Below are 25,009 nucleotides of genomic sequence, written 5' to 3'. Positions count from 1 at the left end.
CTGTAATTTCAACTAATGTTAATTATGAATATCCATTTTTACATGTATAGTTTGTGGCTAAATATATAATTTGATTTGATTTGATTTGATTTGATATATATTTAACCCTAAAAAGTTCTTGAAAATTGTTATTTTTTGTTTTGTAGATACGAAGCTCGACTAAAGGACGTAGTTAGAGCTTATAAAGGATTGGTAAAGGAGAAAGAAACTCTTGAAACCTCTCTCAAAGTTATTACAGCTGCAGCTGCTACTGATGAACAGGTATAAAAAGATTTGCTGCTCAGATCAGAATTTTTATTTACATTCATAATTCTATAATTTTTTCTCGACCCACTAGATTTTTATCGGTTAATTTCCTAGAGAACGATTTTTGGACCCCTCTCCCCCCCCCCTCCTATTAATCTTGTACATGGCTATAATGTGTATCACATGGATATCATTGATCATGTGGCCGCAGCCTGTCCTAGCCCGGGCGCTCGGCCCCCTAGCCTGTCCTAGCCGCAGCGCTCGGCCTCCTTAGCCTGTCCTAGCCGCAGAGCTCGGCCCAAAATTGTTTTCTAACCTAACCCTAAAATAATTAAATTAAACAATGATAATTTTGCTGAAAAATAAGTGGTCATGTAAAAAATGATAGGAGGAGAGGGGGGGGGGGGTCCCAAAATCGTTCTCTAAGACAGACCCTTTTATCTTCATTACAAAACATACTCTGCTTTAAATATCTGTAAATATTTGAAGATTCCCCAACCTCTCGATTTCTTGCGTAGTTGTCATCGACGAATCAATTTAAAACATTTTAATGAGACTAACCGCAATTTTAAGAGACACTCCCTGCGCCAATGCCAGATTTACAACGGTACTTTTGAACTTTTCGCTGATAAAAAATGTGGAAGATAAAATCTGACGCTAAAAGTGTTAATTTTGGTGAGTATCTGTTATCTCTATTCCTTTTTATAAGCAAGAAACGCGCAAGTGAAAGTCACTTTCGCAGAGAAACCGCAAATGAAAAAAAAAGTCGAGAGAAAAAAAAACATTGATATTTAATTCATACTTGACCAGAGAAAGCGTTTAAGGGTACCGTTGTAAATCATGCATTGTCATTGTCATTGCATGGAGGGTCACTTGAAATTACGCTTACAGTTTAATATAATTATTATATTATAGTATTAATATAATTGTGTTACTAAGGGCAAGGAAGGTGAAGGGGATGTAAGCGATGTTGAGTCTACAGCAGATTCTCAGACTAGTACTGATACTGCTAACTTCAAGTCTAGGCTTGGAACCCTTTCATCAAGTTTAGGTAAAACAAACCCTTAATATGCTGCACAAATTTACCCAACTTTAGGGCATTTGTTAATTGCCCAATTTTTCTAATTAAATATTTCAATCGTGATATTTTTTATTTTGAAATCATCACTTTATGAGTACTGAGTATTGTGGTTTTAATTTTCGTATTTACAATTGCAAATAATTTTTTTGATAATATTGAAAATATTAAGACAATTTTAGACTCTGTTCCTCCTTTATTCCGAAATATCTAAAACAGTCCCTTTAACCCAATGTTTCTGTTTAGCCAGTATAAGCCAGGAGAAGGCCCAGAACGAGGCCAAGTACCTGGCGGAGAGGAGAAGGTTGAAGAAGGAGAAGGATGAGCTGATCATTCAAGTGAACAATCTCAAGGCAGCAGATGAGTCCCTCAGGTTCAATTAAAAATCTTTTTCATAAATTTTAAGATTTCTTATTATACTTCCTTCTTAGCTTTTTCTAAAAAACATTTGACGTGTATAACATTACATACAAACCTGCAAAGATGGCTGCTGTGCTCGGCCTACTTAACATGACGTTTAACCTGGTTAGTTAGTTTTGAATCCCGTCTACTTTTACGTCACTTATATCATTTCAAATCTTAGATTTAGGAATAAAAAATTAACTTTGGTCTCATTAATATCCGGAAAGTACACTATTGATAAGATATTCTGTCATGCAGGAAGAATTTGGAAGATTTCAAATCTAAACTAATTGTCGAGAGACATGAACGGGAGCAGGAAACTAATAACAATAAACTTATGATGAAGGTAATAAATATTTTAAGTCTTTTTCTTATCTTTATTCAGTTGCAACCTTTTCGCAAATAGAAGCAAAATCTTTTTTTATTTTTTGAGACAATTTTACTAAAAGTAGCTTTGGTTGCAAAATTGTCAGAAATCAAACAAACGAAGTTTGCTAATATTTACTTTTATTTCAAAAGTAAACATGCTTTTTTGAAAATATTCTTTATTTCGTCTGTATTGAATCTGTATTTGATTATTCTAGGAGCTGCAGAAACTTCTAGCTGATGAAAGAAACCTGAAAGAGAAGCTGAATGATGAACTCCATGGGTTTAGAACTGGAGCTATCAGTATCCAGACTACCAGGTCTAGTCTAGTAGAGGAGACTAGACTCAAGGAGGTGGAAAACGAACTGGAGCAGATGAAACTAAAACTTAATAAATCCGAGGAACAGCTGCGAGATCAGAATTCAACCAAACAACAGCTGCGGCAGCTTCAGCAGGAGCTGTTCGAGGTTCGGCAGCAGCACCAGGAGCAGCTTAGATCTGCTGAACTAGCAAGAGAAGCTGCTGAATTGCGTGCTATTGAGCTTCAAAATCAACAAGAGAATAGGTAAAAGAAATTCGCAGTGTGTGCAGAACGGGTACCCTAGAGAATAGGTTACAAGAACTATATATATTATTATTGTTACAGGGTGGGTACCCTAGAGTATAGGTTACAAGAACTATATATATTATTATTGTTACAAGGTGGGTAACCTATAGAATAGGTTACAGGAACTATATATTATTATTGTTACAGGGTGGGTACTCTAGAGAATAAATTACAAGAACTATATATATTATTATTGTTACAAGGTGGGTAACCTAGAGAATAGGTTACAGGAACTATATATATATTGTTACAGGGTGGATACCCTAGAGAATAGGTTACAGGAACTATATATATTTTTATTGTTACAGGGTGGGTACCCTAGAGTATAGGTTACAGGAACTGTTTATATTGTTACAGGGTGGGTAACCTAGAGAATAGGTTACAGGAACTGTATATATTATTATTGTTACAGGGTGGGTACCCTAGAGAATATGTTACAGGAACTATATATATTATTATTGTTACAGGGTGGGTACCCTAGAGAATAGGTTACAGAAACTATATTATTATTATTGTAACAAGGTGGAAAACCAATGTTTAGGAGTTGTTTATTGGAATGCCAATGGTATTCTGCGAGATACAAAAATCGAACTTCTGGCAGAAGTCCTCAATTCTGAACATTTAGATCTATGTTTCATAGATAAAACTCTCTTACAACATGGTAATAATGATAATTTGTCATGTCTCAAAAATTTTACTACCTACACCAAAGAACGGTCTTTTGGTAGTAAAAAAGGAGGGGGGGAAAATGACGATATTAAGACCTGACCTAAACCATACAAGATGGGATCCAGGACTAGTTATGTTCCTCCATCTTGAAGCTGAACGATCATGGATTCTAGTTCATGAGAATGGGCGGCAAATAGCTTTTTGTTCAGTATATTGTGCAGCAGAAGTTCAAAATGAACAGTTTAAGATATGGAACAAAGAACTGTACATCATGATTAAACATGAAATGGAAACAATAAAAGGCGAAGGTTTTGATTGCATTATATTAGGCGACTTAAATGGTCACGTGGGAAACGATGACAGAGATATTGAGGGAAATAGCCCTGATATCAACTATAATGGAAAACTGCTCAGAGATTTCATTGATAGTAACGGTTTGATAATGATTAATGCAGATAAGACAAGATGTTCAGGATTGTTTACAAGGACAAACAGTAACTCTGCGACATGTATAGATTATGTACTAGCTGACTCGAACTCAGAGGAACTAATCATGCAAATGACAATTGATTCCAATAAAGAAGTGCTCTGGGGCAGTGATAATTCTTCAGTACTAATAGAATTGAACATGGGGATAATTCAGGACCAGGGTTATATCACCCCCAAACAAAGACAGGCTATTGTTAGAGCAATCTAATCCCAGTATGGATATAGAAGAAAAATGCATGTTGTTTCAAGAGTCTGCAGTAAAGGCAGCTCAATGAACTGGACATGATGTTTATTTAAAGAAGCCAAGAACTTTTGCTACATGCAAATCAGTTAGAAAGCTGAGTACAAGGTGTATTAAACTTGAATCAAGTAAAACAAGAAGATTGCATTGGGCAAAGGCTAATGGCTTAGACCCTTAAACCCTTTTTCCGAACTGGCAGTCAGATAAAAATGAAGCTGAAGAGCTCAGAATACAGTTTAGGGATAGGGTCAGGCAAAAAAGGCAGATAAAAGATTAAAATGGCGTTTGACAATCAAGGTAAATTCCAAGCAGTTCTGGGCCTTAGTAAGGAGAGCAGAAAGGAAAAGAGGCGGCTTATCAGCAATAAGAGATGTGAATGGTAATATAATAACAAATAGAGAGGTTGTAGAGCGAATTGTTCTGGAACAACTAGCCCTAATCTTCTCGGGGAAGCACTCCCCAATATTCTCACATAGAAATGAACAGATCATTAAAGAATCTCACGCTAAGTCAGAGTACAATTGGAGAGAAAATTTTGAAACGAAATATTTTTATTTTCGTAAGATTATTGAATTTTACAAAATTTACATGTTATGATTACAAGAGATTTTGTTACGAAAAAGCACTTTTTATAATTATATATGAGCTTTATTTTAAAGCAAGTTTTACTATTAGTAATATTCGAGGGATGAACGGTAAAAATATCAAGTATATCATTATCTAAGTTGCATTAAATATCTCAAATGAATGAATTTGGTCTCCATCTTCAACATTTTTGCTGTGATGATTTAACTGTAAAAATAGATAGAAACCGTAACATTATTTAAACTGCATTAAGTATCTAAATTAAATCTGGTCTTTATTTTCAACATTTTTGCTGCAATGATTTAAATTAAGTATTGTATATGGATGAGCAAATATCTTTTAACAGAAACAACTTTTCCTACATACAGAGAAATATATTTTACTCTGTGTTTAAAATATTTCTCGTTTTCTTTATCTCTTTTCAATATATAGTAAGATCCTGACGTGCGAGAGATTTTTTAAATTTTAACAATCCAAAATAAGGAGAACATGAAACTTTTAGGGCGTATTTCACGCAAAATATCGATACTTCTGATAAGTTTGTTTTAACCAGAAATGCAAAAACAAAAAGTATGCTCGATTGAAAAGATCAATTTATAATGGATGATGTTGATCGATTGAGTAGGTTTAAGAGTGGCATCTTGTGTATAGGAATATCTCTGGTCCTCACATCTGATTTTCCATCGGCTCTTCGGAGATGCCTGCACAGTAACGTATGAGTTTAAATTACACCTTTGACATAGCTATTTGTAGGTGTACATTTTTCCGTCCTATATAATACATTAGTATTCCAGGCTGTTAGCGCTACGTGATATTGAGGTGCATATTAGTATTCATATGTACATACATTTCAAGAGCAAAATCCTCCGGCTAAACCTAAAAATTATATTCAAGTATGTTTGGGTATATGTTTTGTATATTTCCTTACTCTTTTACCGTACATATTGAGTATACAGTATGGCGGCGATCCAGAGCCGATTCATCAGGCCGAGTTTACACGCTATATTAGTGAAATATTTCCTGAAGAGTCTATTGTGTTTATCATTTATTAAATATGTCGGCATACGTAGCGGATCGTCTAGTATGTGTCAAAATTGTACGACGTATGATATACTAGTATGTAAGATGGAAATTATACATGATCCTGTTTAGAACTACTCTTCTTCCAGTTTAAAAATTTCTCGTACATCCTAAGATATAAATAACACAGTCCAAGGTTTAATTTGCTATAAATAGAGCTGATTTTACCGTTAAGTTATTTTTCTCCGAGGGTGTACGTCGTCGTGAGAACCAGGATGTGGAGTCTCCTAGGGCATACCTTTCAGAGGGCACCAATTTACTCCTTTAAAGATTGAAAAAAAATTATCAATCAATCAATCCTTCGAAAAAAAAACGATACGGGCAGAATTTTTGAGCTATAATGTTTGTCATGGAAAAGAGATGGGAAATTCGTAGAATCAATCTGTCAGATCAAAAAAAAACAAAAAAGTAGAATTTTTTAGTTTTTTTTTAAAATTTTACTGGNCGATCAAGGGATTGAGGAGAGTTTATCAATCCGTTGGTAAACAATAGGTTTAATACTTCGTCCAAGAAGAAAAAGAAGAAAGTAAGATTTTTTGAAAATTTTCAGAAGATTATTTTTTTTTTGCTAGGAGAAAAGTGTAAAACCGACAATTGGTTACTTTTTTTTGATTTCATGAACTGTATTAGAGACTTGGTCGAAAAATCGATTATAAAGAAAAGGCAGTAAGAAAGAATACCAGTAACAGTAACATTCATTTAGTCGATCGACCAATCAATCAATCGACCATTCAATCAATCAACAAATCAATCAATCGATCAATCAGTCAATCAATCAATCAATCAATTAATTAATCAATCAGTCAATCAAACAATCAAACAATCAACAAATCAATCAATCGCCCAATTCATTCAGATATCATGGATTGAATTGCGAATGGTTAAGTAGGTTTACATTATTGCATTGATTTAGGTGAAAGTGTTAAAGTGGGTTAATTTAACCTGTCCAGAATTAAAATAAGATTGCTCATTTTAAGGGCAGTTAGAGGGGAGGTTTTCCTGCAGCGGAACTGAAAATAAAATTTTTTTTCCAAGATTATAATCTTACCACAGAGTATTCTCTTAAAATGAGGCATTTAGAGATCCGAGCTGTAGGGGTTGAAAAAATTATCCTGACATTCTTTAAACCGTGTATATTTTTAATTCACATTGAGACGAGGGACAGAATCTCAGATTTCATGTTTTCATTATGCAAAAGGGCACTGGGTTGACGCGAATTACTGAATCAAACATGACAAAGGAATGAGAAACATTTTCTAAGACAACTTATCTCCAGTGAGCGGTTTAAGTTCAAGTTATTATTTTTTTTTTGAACTTTTCGCCGCAGCAACGGGGTAAGTTCGTTTAGCGAGACTTGTTGCCACGAGAGTATCGTAGCCGCAACTCTCCCTGAACCCCTCCACCCATTGGGCGAATTTAAGGCCCTCGGGCATGGTGCAATCTCCCGCTGAGCAGGGTTTAGGATTTGAATCAGAATTGAGATGAATTATCCCTCTATATACTAAATCTCTCAACAAAATCAAGCCCTTTGGTGTGAGATGTACTAGATCATGTTGCAGCATGTCACCCCTCGACATCCAGGAATCCCTTGAGCAAATGTCCTCTGGGGTAATACACAAGGTATTTATCATACATGGTAATCTACTCAGAAATACACCGAGTCTTATGACCTCGGCATTGAAATCCCCCGCATTGAAATAAGGGTCAAAATGCCAAGCTTTGTCGCAACATCTTTGATAATATCTAGGAAGGGGGGTTATTACACAAACTTTGATTCTTCGGGGAGTAAGGATTGCCATAATTTTAATCAGGTGGTCCCCAAAAAGATTCATGTACATAGGGTCATAGCCTGCAGCGTTTAAAGGATGAAAAACTCCGCCATTCTTACCGTTTTCAATCTGAAAACTTGCCGGCTCTCCTGAGGGTTTAGGAGCATTATAACGCTGTTTAACAGTGCCTTGCAGCAGGCTATTACCATACATACCCAGTACTAGTGTATCATTTTCAGTTAAATCTTGTTCGTCAAAAAAGGTCTTGATTTCAGACATAGTTGAGGTTAGCTTTAGACGGCACTTTACAAAAACTAGTTCGCCATCAAGGACGGTTCCAAGGGATGTACATAGCTTCGACATGTTTGAATGACCTATTATTACAACTCGCGAATTAATATCTTCATGGCCGCTGAAAGGTAGGACATTTAGAAAATTCTCTTTATTGGCTAGATTAGCTTGGGTCAGGACAATGGGAGGTTCAATAAAATCCTCAAGCTGTGGAAGTGAATTCAGTTCGTTTTCTAACCCTAATTGTATGTTTCTACTCTGTAGTTTGCTCGTTATATTTTTATAAAACCCGGAATAAATCAAAGGTTTAATTATTGTGCTATCAAGGTACTCCTCTTGTACTCCGTGGAAAAGCAGACCCTTCTCATAGACAGCAAATTCTTGTTTGACGGGTGGGATGGCAATAAATCCTATCAAGTCTTCCTTGGGTGGGGGGTTCAAACAAATTTCCTTCATTAGATCAGCATGTGCCTCATATAAAAATCCAGGGTTTTGGACGGGATCAATGGCATTAAGAATATTCATACTCCACGATATAACAGCATATGATTGAGATAGGCCAAAATCATTTTGTCGGAAAAGGGCGAAACCTTCATAAACCTCGATTGGACCGTTATTACTTCTCTAGTCAATGATATTCTTCGTGAAGGAAAGGTACCTGAATCTCTTCTGACAGGAAAAATAACTTTGATAGATAAGAAGAAACCCTCCCTGCTTGTGTCGGGTAAAAGACCTCTTACAGTGTCCAGTGTGTTACTCAATCTGATAACAAAGATAGTTCATGCTAGAATGGATCTGATCTGTAAAAGAGAGGGTTTTTACGGCCCGGTGCAGTTTGGATTCAGGAAGGGGATATCTACTTCAGATTGTGTTTTTATCCTGCTGGCGGCTATTAGGAGAGCAAAAAAGAAAAATCATACAATTTCCTTAGCTTTCTGTGACATAACAAAGCCTTATGATTCTGTGAATCGAGAGCTTATGTACCTTAAGCTTGACTCTCGGGTTTGGTGGACAAGTCAAGGGATTAATCCAGTCTATGTACTTTAATGATAATGTTAGGGTTAGATTGTGTGGAGGTTTATCTGGCCCATTATGGTTTACTCGGAGGGTTAAATAGGGTTGTGTTCTCTCTCCCCTGCTCTTCTCCTTGTACATTTCAGGACTTGGAAAGGTCCTGCACTCTATGAAAGAGGGGGTGCATTTCAATGGAGTATATATTACCACGATGTTCTTTGCAGATGACCTTGTCCTCATCTCTAAATGTAGAGGCATGGATCGACTTCTGAAAGCTGTCCATAAATTCTCTACAGATATGGATATGAAGTTGGCTGTGGAGAAGACAGTAATCCTAGCCTATGGAACAAACCAGAACAGCTGGAAAGTTACTGAGGGAGAACCGGATATAGAAGAGGCCATGGTGGCAAAATATCTTGGTATCGAAATTAATATACAGGGCAGAAATCTAATCAAACCTCGCAAGTCCAAAATGATAGGGGGAGCATGCACTTACGCTCACACTATCATGGGCTGCACAGGGTCAGGCTTGGATAGAGTTCTGACAGCCTATAGGCTATGGGAATCCTGTGCAATCCCAGGATTCTTGTATGGAACAGAGGCAATGGTCATATCCAAATCCACAGTTAAGGAACTGGAGAAAATCCAACATTTAGTTGCCTCGTTCATCCTGCAGCTTCCCCAGTCATCTTCCCAGGTAATGGGATGGATGGAGGCAGGTTTGCAGTCCATCCAGCAGCGCTTGGATACAAAAGCTGTGCTTTTTGCTCATACTCTTATAACAGGGAGAAAAGATCAGCTTACAAAGTCAGTAGTTGATACTACATTGGCTGATCGGACAGACCCTTGGACTAAAAGAGTGCAAGCTATTCTGGAAGTGGTTGGAGCACAGGACCTGAAGAATATATCCAAGAGAATGCTCAAGAGACGGATGCTGGAGCACCATGTTTCCCAGCTTCGGCAGGCGAAAGGAGGACACTCTTCACTGCGATGGCTGACAGAGCCTAGGGACTGGTTCAAACTGCAGTCTCACATAAATGATTCAAAGCAGTGTGCGGTTTTGAACCAGATGAGAGCAGGTGATGCAGGCCCAGGAAATCGCCGTCCTAATCATCTGGGTTTAACGTAAAAAGAAAGTCCTTGGTGCTCAGCAATGGTTATCAGGGTGCTGCTGAATAAGCTGCATGTCATCCTTGAATGTCTGGGATCAGGACATGCAAGGGGGGCCACTGGAATCTATGCTTTCCTGGAGGCCCGGCTTCCATTAATGACTGAGCATGCTATGATGATAGAATTCCTGGAGGGGGGGGAATGGTGCAGACGTTGCTACAATGATGACAAGAGGAGATTGGACCTTGACAGTCCTTGAAGAGTGGAAATTAGCAACCGCTCAGCTTTAACCAGGTAAAATCGGTTGTAGCTAATGATAGGCTGTTGCAGGGTACGCATTGTGACTTTGATCACGCCTTTCCTCCAGGTTGTACCCCTCCTCGTAGTAGGTGGTCGGGCTGGTTCAGGATTTTTCTTACCGGTACGGGTCGGATAGTCCATTAGGCAGTCTGGGTTGCCCAAGATGGGGCTTCTTGCAGATCTGATCCCACATAATCACAAAATCACATATATATATATTGTTACAGGGTGGGTTACCTAGAGTATAGGTTACAGGAACTATATATATTATTATTGTTACAAGGTGGGTAACCTAGAGTATAGGTTACAGGAACTATATATATTATTATTGTTACAAGGTTGGTAACCCAGAGAATAGGGTACAGGAACTATATATATATTGTTACAGGGTGGGTACCCTAGAGAATAGGATACATGAACTGTATATATTGTTACAGGGTGGGTAACCTCCTAGAGAATAGGATACATGAACTGTATATATACATATATATTGTTACAGGGTGGGTAACCTAGAGAATAGGATACAGGAACTGTATATATTGTTACAGGGTGGGTAACCTAGAGAATAGGATACATGAACTGTATATATTTATATATATTGTTACAGGGTGGGTAATCTAGAGTATAGGTTACAGGAACTGTATATATTGTTACAGGGTGTGTAACCTAGAGAATAGGATACATGAACTGTATATATATATATATATATATATTGTTACAGGGTGGGTAACCTAGAGAATAGGTTACAGGAACTGTCCTCCAGTGTAGCAGAATATCAGAGATTAAGAGAATCTGATCAGGGCAGACTTTCTTGGAAACTATTATTAAATTAAAAATCTCAAGAATCAAAATTAGGATTTTCATTTTATGTTTTCTTTTGAAATACAAGGGTAAATTTTTTTCTATAATTGATCGGGTTATGATTTTTAACATTGTTTTACAAAAATTCCTTCAAGTTCTAATTCTGCAGACGGATATAAACAGACTTAGAATGAAAATTGATTTGTTGAGCGATGAAAACTCAGTGTTAGGTATTTTAATATTTTTCAAATATTCATTTTTACTTAATATTCACTTGATAAAATATTATTCTTTATTTTCTAATCAGCCAGAGCAGTATCTACTGAACCCCCGGAGATTAAAGAAAAGCACTTGAAACAAGCTGAGATTAAACAGATTATTGAAAATGTGAAAACATATAAAAAGGTGAGCTAAATATGATTTCGATATTGGATTGACATTCGATTGGATGATTGATTTGGTTCTTTTTTTTTGGTCACCCTAATATAAAATGTCAGCTCAGATATATTAAGTTCAAAGATTGTCTTAGGCTCCTTTTTTAGATTTAAAAGTGTCCACATTTAGATTTCTGCAGAACTAAAATTCTTAGAAGTATTGCGATAGGAAAATGTAGCAAAAGTTGTATTTTTGGTAACTTTTTTTCTTTAGACACTCTCCGAGGAGGGTATAGAGCAGACTCTTCTGGAAGATTTGTTCAGTCTTCCCATCCATACAATCTGGAGGAAGCAGGTTGGGGACCTGGAGGGCCAGGTTCAGGAGCAGGAGAACCTTATCAAGGAGTTGAAGAAGGAGCAAAGAGTCGGAGCTCCTGGGATGTATGAGGATTTCCTGACGTACTCAGCTCAGACTAGAGAGCTAGAAAATATAAAGGTGATTATTTGTTCAGAGGGTAAAATTTTTGCTTGGGATACCGCTTAGCTTCAGTAACTGAACTCACTATCTTGAGGAAAAACTCTTAAATTGAGGTTTTAAATTGTCCTGCACCCAAGGCAAGCCCATGAGAAAGGTTGCTAGCTTATGCAATATGCATTTTATTCACATATTTAAGGCACAAAAGTAATATAGCCTCACAATTTTTCAAACCTTTCCGATTTTACCCAATCATACTGAACCATAAATTGACTAACCCTGGTTAATACTAAAATCATAAATTGATCAACCGTGTTTCATACTGAATCATAAATTGATCAACCGTATTTCATACTAAATCATAAATTGATCAACCCTGTTTAATACTAAACCATAAATTGATCAGGAATACAACGAGGTTCTAAAAGCCCGGCTCTCTGAGTCTAAACTTGAGCTGGGAAGACTGGAAAAGGTAATTAAGTTCTTCAAATAATATTTTTGTTCGAGCAAATAACAACTAGAAAATTCAAACATTTTTGTGAACACCTTCTGTGTTTTCGGTATTTCTGTCTAAGCTTATAAAATAATAAATATCATTGCTAGGAGCTGAAGGAAAAGTGTAGGAGTTTACTAGAGTTAAAGGAGGAAAATGAGAAGGAGAAGGAGATTGAAAGAATGGAGAATAGAAAACAGGTGAAATACTTAACGTATTTTAATCATAAAATGATGGTTCATTCCTTGCGAATAATACCTGGACCCCCCCCCCCCCTGTTATATGGAAGTGTGCCAACTCGACAGCGACGCGGAAATCTTAACCAGGAAAATTATCAAATTTATATTTAACAGTTTTATTATTTTCTAAATGTCATTTTTACATTTTTTCCGTTTAGATCGGAATATTAAAGTACGAACTGCAGCAGCAAAGGGAGCGTTCTCTAGTTCTCCTGGAGGAAAAGGTGATTAATTTAGTAAATCGTTATGATAATGCGGTTTCCAGGCTAGTGATTGAAAGTTTTCTTTGTTGGAGAGGGGTAGACAAACCAGGGTAAGTGGCGGAGCTCAACCCTATCTTCATTGTATTTAATATTTATTAGCTTAATTTTGAAATTATGAAATAAAAGCCAATCCTAATCTGTAAGCGAATTTTGTTTATCTTAATAATGCTCGACTGTTTTATGGATACACAGGAAATTGCTCAATTCTTATCTTTTTATTCATTATTTAAAGGATGCTGAGATCCAGAGATTAGTTGGAGACCTGGAGAAAACTGTTGAGGACGCATTCTTTAGTCCTGAACGACCAGAGTCTTCAAGTTCTCTAGTTCTTCCTGCTAGAAAGGTTTCCTGTGATATCGGAGATATGAATGCAGGACCGAACAGTAGTGGACCTCCTCTTCACTACGTTCAGGTTATAAATAAGAGATATAAACTTGAATATTTTAGGAGTTGAGTAGGAAGGAGGTTGAGATTAAGGAGATATAATCTAGGAGCTGAGTAGGCAGGAGGTTGATATTAAGGAGATATATATCTAGGAGTTGAGTAGGAAGGAGGTAGAGATTAAAGAGATGAGAGCACTGCAGTTTCAAACTGAAACAACTCTACGAGAACTCCAGCTTACTATGTCAACAAAGGAGGAGAAATATCAGGTAAAATAAATTAGATATTTTTTTTATTTATTGTTTTATTTTCAATAAACGCGTTATTGAAAGCTGGCTATGCCTAATATAATTAAAAGGTTTACTTGATCAAATGCGTGGAATAAATCGTCCTTTTTCTAGCTTAAAAAGTGCTTAATTTTAACAATTTCCCCAATGGTTTCTTTATTTTAAATCTCTATAGAAACCACAATTTAGAACAACCATTAAAAAGAAAATCAGACATGCCCATGTTTAAATGTAAGATCACTTAAAAAGTTGAAATTACTTTTTTAAAGTTTATTTAATGCTTTTATAAACTTATTCTTCTGTTAATTTGGAAATATTTTTAAAATTCTAATTTTCTGTTCCAGGAGAAAATAGAGGATCTGGAGGATACAATATCAAGACTAGAAAGGATGACGACCTCCGAGGGCGCTAATCTGGAGTACTTGAAGAACGTGGTGTTGACCTACATGCTATCTACGGATATCTCCAGTAGGAACCATATGCTCAAGGCTATCGGAGCAGTACTTAGGCTTAGTAAATCAGAGGTTAGTGGAGTCGGAGAAAATAAATTTATCTTCAGAAGAAAAATTTTCTTTTTTAACAATTGTTAGTTTTGAAATGTTTCTTCTGATTACTGGGGACTGAGGACACTTTATGTCTTTGGGGTTTGTAAAAATAGGATTACCCAAAAAGGATGAGACACCAGAGACGACTGTACACAATTTGTTTTGTCGTTATTTCTCCAGTTATGGGTCCTGCAAATCTAAACTTATTTTTTCTTTGTCAAATCACTTATTATACCATTTATTAAGTATTACATTAAACGCAAAAATTCAAGTTTAACATTATATTCAATGATATGCAAGTCGTCTTTTAAGTGTCATTCTTTGTGGGTAACCCTGTATCATAATTGGCTTGTGACTATATGACCTAGATTTTCGAGATATTTACAATTTAAAGTTTATCTTCCAAAATGTTTATTGTAAAACAAATTATTAAAAGGGGCAGCGACCGGGATTTTTTTTTGAATGAAATATATAAACTTAATTTGACAATTAATTCTAGAAGGACAGGTTTAAAAAATATATTTGTTTTATTAGTATTCATTTTCTAATGGTTTAATGATTCAGGTTTCCCGTGTAATGGAACAAAATAATGCCTGGTGGTGGCAGCATTCACATAAAACCCCTCCTAAAACTAATTAAATCCTCCTTGAACTAAATAAACCACCCTAGAACTGATTAAAACCCTCCTAGAACTAATTAAACCCAATAAAACTAAATAAACACTCCTATAGTAAATAAACCCTACTAGAACTAAATAAAACCCTCCTAGAACTAAACATAACCCTTCTAGAAGTGATTAAAACCCTCCTAGAATTAAATAACCCCTTCTAGAACTAAATAAACCCTCTAGAACTAAATAAACCCTTCTAGAACTTAATAAACACTCCTATAACTAAATAACCCTACTAGAACTAAATAATATCCTTCTAGAACTAAATAAAATCCTTCTATAACTAAATAAAACCCTACTTAAACTAAATAAACCCTCCTAGAACTAAATAAAAACCTCCTATAACTAAATAAAACCCTCCTAGAATTAAATAAACTCCTCTTAGAACTAAATAAACTCTCCTAGAAAAAATGAACCCTCCTAAAATCAAATAAACCCTCCTAGAACTGAATGAAACCCTCCTAGAACTGAATGAAACCCTCATAGAACTAAGTAAACCTTCCTAGAACACTAAGTAAACCTTCCTAGAACTAATTAAACTCTCCTAGAACTAAATAAACCTTCCTAGAACTAAGTAACTTTTCCTAGAACTGATTAAACCCCAATTAGACCTGATTAAACCCCTCCTAGAGCTGAATTAAATTCTCCTAGAACTAAATAAACCCTCCAAACTTAATAAAATGTAATTATTTGTTTTATCGTGCATTTGTTGATTTTTATTTCCCCCCAACCTATTATTATTATTATTATAGAGAATATAAAATTTGTTAATTTTCCTCAAGTTTTTTGCTTTTTCATTATATATCAACATATCAACACATATCAATATTTATAGATGCACTTCCTTTAAGGGCCAAATTTTTATATTTGTATTGTATGACTTGCGAAACTGTAGTACGGGCAACTTTTAAAATATGTGAATTTTAAATTTTAGAACAAAACCTATGATAAAAATATAAATTAGAAAATTTGAAGATATGTCCAATCCCAGAAGTATATTATTTTATTTTTAAACTTACATCTCTGTGATAATATGAATTGTGTATTTAACTGTTTTCAGATTAAAGATGGCGGTTTGTCCTGCCTAATAATGAGCTGAGTGTAAAGATGGGACAATGTCTCTGTAAGGATTCACAAGATGAGGATAATCTGTACCTAAGGTTAGAACTTTCGCCTTTTTTGATTAGTTTTCGAAAACTCCATTTTTAGGTTAACTTCTAAACTCGTGTAAATGTTTATACAATTATATTAAGGAATGTCGACGAGGTTTGTAATACTCCAGAATATATTGGAGATCACTGTACTGAAGAATATTACGAAGCTTTAACACAAAAGCAGGTAAGTAGACTTCAGACCAAAGCTACATATTTTTAGATTTTTTTTTTTCAGTTTCCCATCTTTTTTGCTGCTCTTGATAAGATCCGTTCTTGGTCACTTCTTTTGCTCTCCTAATTAATGTTCCCAGGGCCGGGCCGGGTTGCTTACGATTTTTTCCAAGGCTATTAAATAAAACATAAAATGTCAAAATTTGTTATTCCATCTGAGGGGAAAAATTCCCCCTCCCCCTGGAATTTGGTTATTACTATGTCAACGCCCTGAGAAGGCCGGGGATGGGAGGAACATTTGTGTGTCCTCTTACAGAATTTTCCTTGGAGTAACAATTTACGAGTTACCTTTTAGAAGGATTTGGTGGCGCCATTTTTTAATCCCTTCTTAAAAATCAAATTTAAGGGGGTAAAGGTGCCTCAAATATGTCTAATGGGGATGGCCCTCCAATCTTTCAGAGAGTGGTGTCCCCCATCTTACCCTTAAGCCGTAATTGAACTTGCTCCTGTATAGGTTGATGACCTTGTCCTGGAGACTCTGGTAGTAATTAGAACCAAGGTTGAGATAGAACAGGATCCTCCAGATTCTCTTATTAAACTTAACTCAGTAGCAGAGAAGGAGGAAGGATGGATTCAGGTAGGAGAAGATTAAAGGGACTGTATTCGCAATTCCAAGTGACCCTGCATGCAAATACGGCAATTGGCAATGTCCGATTTACCAAGGTACCATTAAAAGCGTTAGCTGCTCAAGTATGGATTAGATATCAATGTTTATGATTTTGGAAAACTGATTATTTTCAATTGGGGGTTCTCTACAAAAATTATTTGCGCATCTCTACTGCAGGAAAACATACAGTAGTTATCAGAACTAAACACTTTTAAACCTAGAAAGAGGAATATATCTTCAACATTTTTGATAAGATTAAGGTTTTAAAGATACCATTGTAAATTATCCGTTTGGTCCCTTTAATCTACGTTTTTGAAAACCATACTCTCTCTATAAACTCTAAAATCTCTTTAAAACATATGATGTAGCTCAGAAAAGTTTTGATCTAACAATGATTTTGTATTAATAACACTTATTTCCAGTTGGTTCGTGCTTTTGTTCACGTGATACCAGTCTCAGACCCACTTGGACCAGCAGTCATGTCCTTACTTCTAGACGATTGTCCTCTACCTACAAGGTTATATATCTATATATATAAAGTTGTAATCTCTGTTTGTCTGTCTGTTTGTTAGTCTGATCATAACTTAAGAACCTCTGGACCTATTTGCCTCTAATTTCGATCGGGGAGCTGGGGAGACCCACGAGAATTTCTTAGCTTGGTTTTGAGATTCTAAGTTTAGCTGGTCTACTTTAATATTTTACCCGTAAAGTTGTTCAAGTGCGGGTAAACGGCAGGAGTAACTTTTAGTAACCTTGGCAGCGCTGGGTTCCCAAGCTAATACATATATATAGGTCTTGAAGGACTAGCCAACGTGTTCTTTTACTTGACAATACTTAAGGTCATATGCAAAATTATACTCACTATTAGACAAGAACTTGTCATTTAGGAGTTTAAAAGAACAAAAATATCAAAATAATGGCACCGAAAGAAATGCGGCAAACGTCAAAACGACAAAAAGCTAAAAAGGAAAATGGCGACAGTTATAATAAAAGGAATTTTATATTTTACTTGTAGAGATGCCGCGTTACAGTGCCTGGAGTTAGTAGATTCTCTACCATTAGAAGATAACACTAAACAACATAGGAATATTAATAATATCAATATAATTACCAAATATGGTTTTTGTATTTATAAATTTCAAATTTATCAAGCATTTGTTTCTATATGCCCTTTTCCCTCCCTCTGCACTGCCAGTACATAAACCCTCTTATTTTCTGGTTTTTAATTTTCAATCCGTATTTTTATCTTGAAACACCCTTCAGAATATCCCCTTCTCATGGACACCTTTAACCCTCTTAATTAATAAATATTGGTATGAGAAGGAACATAATGATAGTGCTGGGTTGTATTGCAGAGAAGCTGGCAGGACCAAACAGTGTTGCTCTTCTTACAGACAAGATTCTTCAGTATCTAATCAGGTCTCTATTGTCTATATACAATATACAGTACCTTGATTAATTCTAATTCTAGCTTATTTCTTCAATGTCAAATTAGATCTATTCATATACCTTCTAATCCTAGTTAACATATTCAATGTCTGATTAAATCTATTCATATACCCAGATTAATTCTAATTCTTGGTTCTTTCTTCAATGTCCTATTAGGTCTATTAAATACTAAGATTTCTAATTCTAGTTTCTTCAATGTCTTAACTAGGTCTATTCATATACCCTGGTCAATTCCACTTTATTATATAGAACCATCCCTTCCTTATTCTGTTCTCATTCATAATATTAAGAAACCTGAGTAGATAGAACGCTCCCACCCTTTATTCTGTTCTCATTCATAATATTTAGAAACCTGAGTAGATAAAACCATCCCTCCCTTATTCTGTTCTCATTCACAATATTAAAAAACCTGAGTAGATAAAACCCTCCCTCCCTTATTCTGTTCTCATTCATAATATTTAGGAACCTGAGTATAGATAACCCTCCCTCCCTAATTCTGTTCTCATTGTTAATATTTAGAAACTGGAGGATAGAGAACCCTTCCTCCATAATCCTATTTTCAATGAACATATTTAGGAACCTGCGTATAGATAACCCTTCCTCCCTTTTTCTGTTCTCATTCATAATATTTAAAAACCTGAGTATATAGAACCCTCCCTCCCTTATTCTGTTCTCATTCATAATATTTAGGAACCTGAGTGTAGAGAACCCTCCCTCCCTAATTCTGTTCTCATTGATCGCTATAGAGAAGTTTACTCAGACACGTGAAAATAAATCTAAAATAAGGTAAGACGGACGGACGGATAGGACGGATGGGACGGATAGGACTGATGGGAAGGATAGGACGATAGGACGGATGGGATATTATTTAAAATAACTAAGATCGGAACTTTTGTTAAGCGTTAATCTTCTCGATATTCAATGTGGGCGCTTTTAAATTTGAGAATCAATGCTTGATCTCTAATTTAAAGTTTTATTATATGAAGATAAATGCTTGATCTCTAGATCACAACACCAAATCTTTTACTTCTAAATTTAGAATTGTGGATATCGAGATCAATGTTTAATCTTCTCTTTGTTAATCTTAAGATAAATATAATCTTTATTTTCATATTTTATTAATCTTGAGATTATTAAAAGAGAAGATCAAGCATTGATCTCGATATCCACAATTCTGAAGTTTTCAGCGCTGTTCATATAATTAGTTCACACTGCATAAATGTATAGTCAATACAAACTTCTGCGGCTGTTTTACACCTTTCTTTTCGCCCTGAAAGGTTAAATTTAGATAATTAAATAGAGAAAAAATAGATGATGACCCAATCTTGCGTATAGTGGAATTGTATATAATGATTTTAAAAGTCAACCTTTGATTCTTGTGAATCGGTCTTGAACGCCAGTCCCATTAAGGTACCTATGAACCAACCATGCGTTAACTGAGTGTATGTTTAAAGTAGGAGTCAAGCCAGGATACCTCTAGGATTAATTGTTGAGTTTTATTTTTATTTCCGACTTTTTATGACTTCTCAATTTCAGGAACAGATTTTCAACTTTCGTCGGAGACGAGAACCCCTTGCTTCAGCTGGAGAAGTTCGTGAACACCGAGGAGGATTATGTACTCCGACAAGTTGGATTCTGTGCACAGTGGTGCCTGGATAATCTACTTCCGGTGGAAAACCGGAAGTACTCGTATAACTGCGTAGATACTTCCAATATCAACATGATGCTTAACTCAAACGATGTTAGGTAAGATTTTTTACATCATGAATGATATAAGATATTTCAAAAACAAAAAATATTATTTAATGACCCTTAGTCCAAAGATGGTAATGCCCGCTTCACTTAAGCATATAGAATTTATCGGAAAATAAACACTTATAATTCTAGAAAATGACTATTTTACACAATATTGATCAGATAAAGATTCTAAGGGTACCTTTATGAATCAGGCATTGCAATCTCTACATGTTGGGTCATTTCAAGATACGCATTTATTCATTTTTAAAATAAGAAAATTAATTATCTAAACTGTTAGTGAGTATCTGAAGCTAGGGCCTACTGGACTTGAAGCGCGTTGTGATGCCTCCAGCTTTGAATCAGTTCGTGGAACAGGACAAGCAGATGCAGGTACAATATACAATATACAATATACATCAATCCAGGAACAGAATTTAATTAGTTTAAGCTAGGTCGGTAAACTACCTACCTCCGATTCAACTACGTATCTGTAGTGCCGCCGTGGAGTTTTCATCTATGGGATTCAAGATACGTTTTTGAACCAACCGTCTTTAGACCTAGCTCAAACTCCTTAAATTCTTTACTTCCAAAAGAGGAGGCGGGGTCTTAGAGAAATTAAAATTTGAACTATCAGGGAAGAGGAATTAAAGGAAAAGGAAAAATTTGACACGAGTAAAGATCTAAATTAGCTCGAAGAAAATTTATTTTAATTTTTCGAAAGCAAATTCTTTGTAGTTCCGATTTGTTTTGATAAATCATATATCAGATATGAATTTGCGGATGAACAAAACTCCTCTCCCTCTTGATTTCTTATATTTTGTTCAGATGTAAGATTTAATGAATTACGGAAATTTAATTAGTTTTCTATTACAAAATTGACTTATCAAGGGGTTTCCCTAGTAATCTAGGAAGGGGGTGGGGAGAAAGTTTAAATCATTTTAAGAATATATACCCCTGATCAAAATATCTCCCAACTTACAAATTGCTCCGTGCCCTTGTAAAATATTCTGGAAGCTTCTAATATTTTTCTAGGTTGCTGGTACTATGAGGTTCTTATAATCACTAGTGGTGTCATGCAAATAGGTTGGGCAACCAAGAACAGCAAGTTCTTGAACCATGAAGGATACGGGATAGGAGACGACGAGTACAGCTTAGCATACGACGGGTAGGTCATAAATATGAACACATACATTTTCAAGAATTATCTGGTTTTTGCAACTTTTTACTTTTTTATCATTGGTCCACCAATCAGATTAATTTTTACGGAAAACTAGACTAATTGCTCCTTGAATCAAACTAATTCCCCCATGAATCAGACTATTTGCTCCTTGAATCAGACTATTTGCTCCGAATCAGACTATTTGCTCCTTGAATCAGACTATTTGCTCCTTGAATCAGACTATTTGCTTCATGAATCAGACTATTTGCTCCTTGAATCAGACTATTTGCTCCTTGAATCAGACTATTTGCTCCATGAATCAGACTAATTGCTCCATGAATCAGACTATTTGCTCCTTAAATCAGACTATTTGCTCCTTGAATCAGACTATTTTCTCCATGAATCAGACTATTTGCTCCGTGTATTAGACTAATTGCTCCATGAAGCAGACTAATTGCTCCATAAATCAGACTAATTTCTCCGTGTATCAGACCATTTGCTCCATGAATAAGACTAATTGCTTTGTGTATTAGACTAATTGCTCCATGAATCATACTAACTGCTCCATGAATCGGACTAATTGCTCCATGTATCAGACTATTTGCTCCATGAATTAGACTAATTTCTCCGTGTATCAGACTAATTGCTCCATGAATCAGAATAATTGCTCCGTTTATTAGACTAATTGCTCCATGAGTCAGACTAATTGCTCCATAAATCAGACCGTGTATCAGACTGTTTGCTCCATGAATCAGACTAATTGTTTTGTGTATTAGGCTATTTGCTCCTTAATCAGACTAATTGCTTTGTGTATTAGACTAATTGCTCCATGAATCATACTAACTGCTCCATGAATCAGACTAATTTCTCCATGTATCAGACTATTTGCTCCATGAATTAGACTAATTGCTTTTTGTATTAGACTAATTGCTCCATGAATCAGACTAACTGCTCCGTGTATCAGACTAATTGCTCCATGTATCAGACTAACTGCTCCATGAATCAGACTAATGCTCAGTGAATCAGGATAATTGCTCCATGAATCAGACTAATTGCTCCATGAATCAGACTAATTGCTCCATGTATCAGACTAACTGCTCCATGAATCAGACTAATTGCTCCATGAATCAGACTAATTAATCCATGAATCAGACTAATTGCTCCGTGTCTAGGTGTCGGCAGCTGATGTGGTATAACGCAGTATCTGAGACCCTGAGCAGTTTACCCCGCTGGAAACAAGGAACAGATTCAATTCATATTTATCCTGAATACTTTAATAGGCGTATAACTTATATCTAAATCAGGCTCAGCTAAGCAAGGCACAGCTCAGAAAAGGGGGATTTTCGTTTTCCTACAAATTACTATTTCATTTATTCATAATTAATTATTGATACTACAAAATGGGGTACAATTTGTATAGCATTATATTACAATTATATATATGGACCTTCCTTAACTGAACCTGATTTAGATATCAGTTTTTACGCCAGTACAAATTTAGTAGTAAATTTAGCAGCGAACCCTTTTTCAAAAAGCAAATTTTGTATCTTTCTTCTAATTTTGCTGCTGTTGGATTTTGATTTTTTTTACTTATTTTCTTCCCTAGTCCTCTTCCCAAGTTGAATTGGATTTTTTACAGGAGATATTGTCGGCTGCTATCTAAATATTGAGGACGAGAAAGTCATCTTCTCTCTGAATGGTGATTCCCTCCCTCCCTTCAATCACCTCTTTAAAACAGCCAAGTACGTTTCTCAACACGGTTACAATGTTTTGTGAAAATTGATGAAATGTTAACTTTTATATTTGTTTTTTAGATTTGGAATATTTCCGGCCGCTAGTTTCATGTCCTTCCAGCAATGTGAATTCAACTTCGGAGCTAAACCTTTCAAGTTTCCTCCTTCCTCATCCTACTCATCCTTTAATCAGGTTGGGTGTTGATTGATTGATGATAAAATGATTGATTGATTGATTGATATTTAATAAATAGAATGATTAATTGATTTAATAATTAAATGATTGAATGATTGATTGATTTATTAATTAATTAACTGATTTAGGAGATGAGTTTAACTGACGATGAGAAGATTATTCTCCCCCGACCCTTGAGGCTAGCGATACTTCAGAAAACCAGTATCAAGGAGGATGCATGTACATTATGCTTTGATAGCAGAGCAAACATATACTTCCTACCCTGCAAACATAGGTAGATAGATAGATAGTAGAGTAAACATTTACTTCCTACCCTACAAACACAGGTAGATAGATAGATAGTAGAGTAAACATATACTTCCTACCCTGCAAACACAGGTAGATAGATAGATAGCAGAGCCAATATATACTTCCTACCCTACAAACATAGATAGATAGATAGAAAGCAGAGCAACTTTGTACTTCCTACCCTGCAAACATAGGTAGATAGATAGATAGCAGTAAAATATACTTCCTCCCCTGCAAACATAGGTAGATAGATAGATTACAGACCATTTCTAAGCAGGGATAAAATGTAGGTATCAAAAGCACCGAATATATAGCAGAGCACCATAGATAAGTATAAAGAGATCAAAAGCTAAGAAAAGTTAAATAAATTTTAATAAGAAAAAAGCACGATTAAAAAAATATTGATATCAGGTAATTAAAAATACATAACGTAACCTCACATAAATGAAATAGGAAAAACGAGAAAAATGGGAGAAAAAAGAGAATACATTAAAACAATTAATATTTCAGAGGGTTTTGTGAAGGCTGTGCTCTACAGTTACAGATCTGTCCAATGTGTCGGAGTGAGATTGAATCCCTGAAGCATACAATAGAGGACGGAGATAATTCCAACACCGAGGTGGACGGACTCCGTGTCAATAAACAGGACGGGTTGGGTGTAAAAAAGCATCTGGAGGAGGAGGAGGATACCTGGAGCTCAACCGACCAGTCAATATTCAAGTCTATCAACTTATCAAAATCCGAGAATTCCGCGTTCAATTCTATACTCAAGGAAAATTTGACTTTGGAGAATGATTCTTTTCGTTCCTGTGATAAAATGGAAACAAGTGAATATAAGGTTACTCAAGAGGAATCTTAAATCATGTTTGTTTACAACATTAACTTTCTTCTGTAGGGGCAAGTAAACCTTTTCACCTCATTTTGATTTTTTTAAATTTTAAAAATCTAAACTTTGAATATATAATAAATTATTTTTATTGTACCCCTGCAGCGAGTAGTTTTTGTCACTGTTATTGTATTCTTTCTGAAACCATGGATTAAAATGCTCAACTTCAATATATCGTTTAAATATACTTAGGCAAACAAAAAGTATAACATGTTACAATAATACATAACATAACTGTATCCTTTGAATTCGCTTGCGTTCAAATCAGCTTTCCTTTTTAATTTTAAAACCGACATTTATTCATTGTGAAGGCTATACAGTACGCAATATCTAGATGTGTTCATAAGTTTTAATCCAGCTAGGTTTTTAGAACAGGAAAATCATACTCATGAAACGGGCCAAGGAGCCGTTCGCAAGTTAGTTGTGAGTAATTATTTACTAAGATACTGAAATGCTTCTTATTTGAAAAAACTCTCAATTTTATGTTTTGATCCTATTATATTTAAAGAATATATTATCATATAAAAAAATTAATAAGAGTAAGTCTGTCGTTTGGTCTTATCCCCCCCCCTTGTTACATCCTTCCTAAATTATTGTCCGAAACCCTGGTGAATCGTTGAATTTTGTTGTATACGCAAACGCTGAGATTCACTGGCTAAACAAAGATAAATAAAAGATAAGATACAAGTTAAGAGATAAATTTCTTTAAATCTAAATGTAGCACAGTGATGGAAAATTATATATTTCATTAATTTGTGATATTTTCGTTACTGTGAAATAACATTTTAGACCAA

The 25,009-nt window shown here is 35.4% G+C and overlaps 2 protein-coding genes across 6 annotated transcripts; both read left to right on the top strand.

The window, feature by feature from the left end:
• Positions 1-146: 146 nt before the first annotated feature.
• Positions 147-15,836, top strand: LOC111713536 (GRIP and coiled-coil domain-containing protein 1; the record flags this gene model as incomplete). Of its 5 annotated transcripts, none has more annotated exon segments than XR_002767716.1 (17): positions 147-261; positions 1,186-1,297; positions 1,571-1,697; positions 1,985-2,072; positions 2,311-2,657; positions 10,969-11,047; positions 11,218-11,278; positions 11,356-11,453; positions 11,697-11,918; positions 12,304-12,369; positions 12,501-12,590; positions 12,788-12,853; positions 13,125-13,304; positions 13,429-13,542; positions 13,905-14,084; positions 14,670-14,835; positions 15,710-15,836. XR_002767716.1 is itself a non-coding variant. In XM_023488412.1 (16 exon segments), coding segments are annotated over 16 exon segments (2,020 nt in total), but the record flags the coding sequence as incomplete, so codon positions are not given.
• Positions 15,813-25,009, top strand: LOC111713537 (RING finger and SPRY domain-containing protein 1). The gene is made up of 15 exons (XM_023488414.1): positions 15,813-15,935; positions 16,029-16,113; positions 16,615-16,737; positions 17,190-17,284; positions 17,783-17,851; positions 18,091-18,186; positions 18,907-19,002; positions 19,753-19,962; positions 20,252-20,343; positions 20,986-21,118; positions 22,285-22,352; positions 22,752-22,854; positions 22,927-23,038; positions 23,170-23,315; positions 23,840-25,009. Exons 1-15 carry the CDS (start codon positions 15,883-15,885, stop codon positions 24,186-24,188), a joined length of 1,830 nt encoding a protein of 609 aa, XP_023344182.1. The 5' UTR covers positions 15,813-15,882; the 3' UTR covers positions 24,189-25,009.

The sequence above is a fragment of the Eurytemora carolleeae genome, unplaced genomic scaffold (assembly GCF_000591075.1).
Source record: "Eurytemora carolleeae unplaced genomic scaffold, Eaff_2.0 scaffold1441, whole genome shotgun sequence".
Lineage (NCBI taxonomy): Eukaryota > Metazoa > Arthropoda > Copepoda > Calanoida > Temoridae > Eurytemora > Eurytemora carolleeae.
The sequence above is the reverse complement of the archived record's forward strand: the minus strand, read 5'-3'. Positions and strand labels throughout refer to the sequence as shown.

Excerpts from the sequence above, each read along its gene's own strand:
- LOC111713537 (XM_023488414.1), top strand. The coding sequence starts at position 15,883 with ATGGGACAATGTCTCTGTAAGGATTCACAAGATGAGGATAATCTGTAC. Across the intron at positions 17,852-18,090 it reads GATAACACTAAACAACATAG|GAACATAATGATAGTGCTGG; the intron begins GAATATTAATAA and ends TGGTATGAGAAG. Across the intron at positions 21,119-22,284 it reads TACAGCTTAGCATACGACGG|GTGTCGGCAGCTGATGTGGT; the intron begins GTAGGTCATAAA and ends CTCCGTGTCTAG.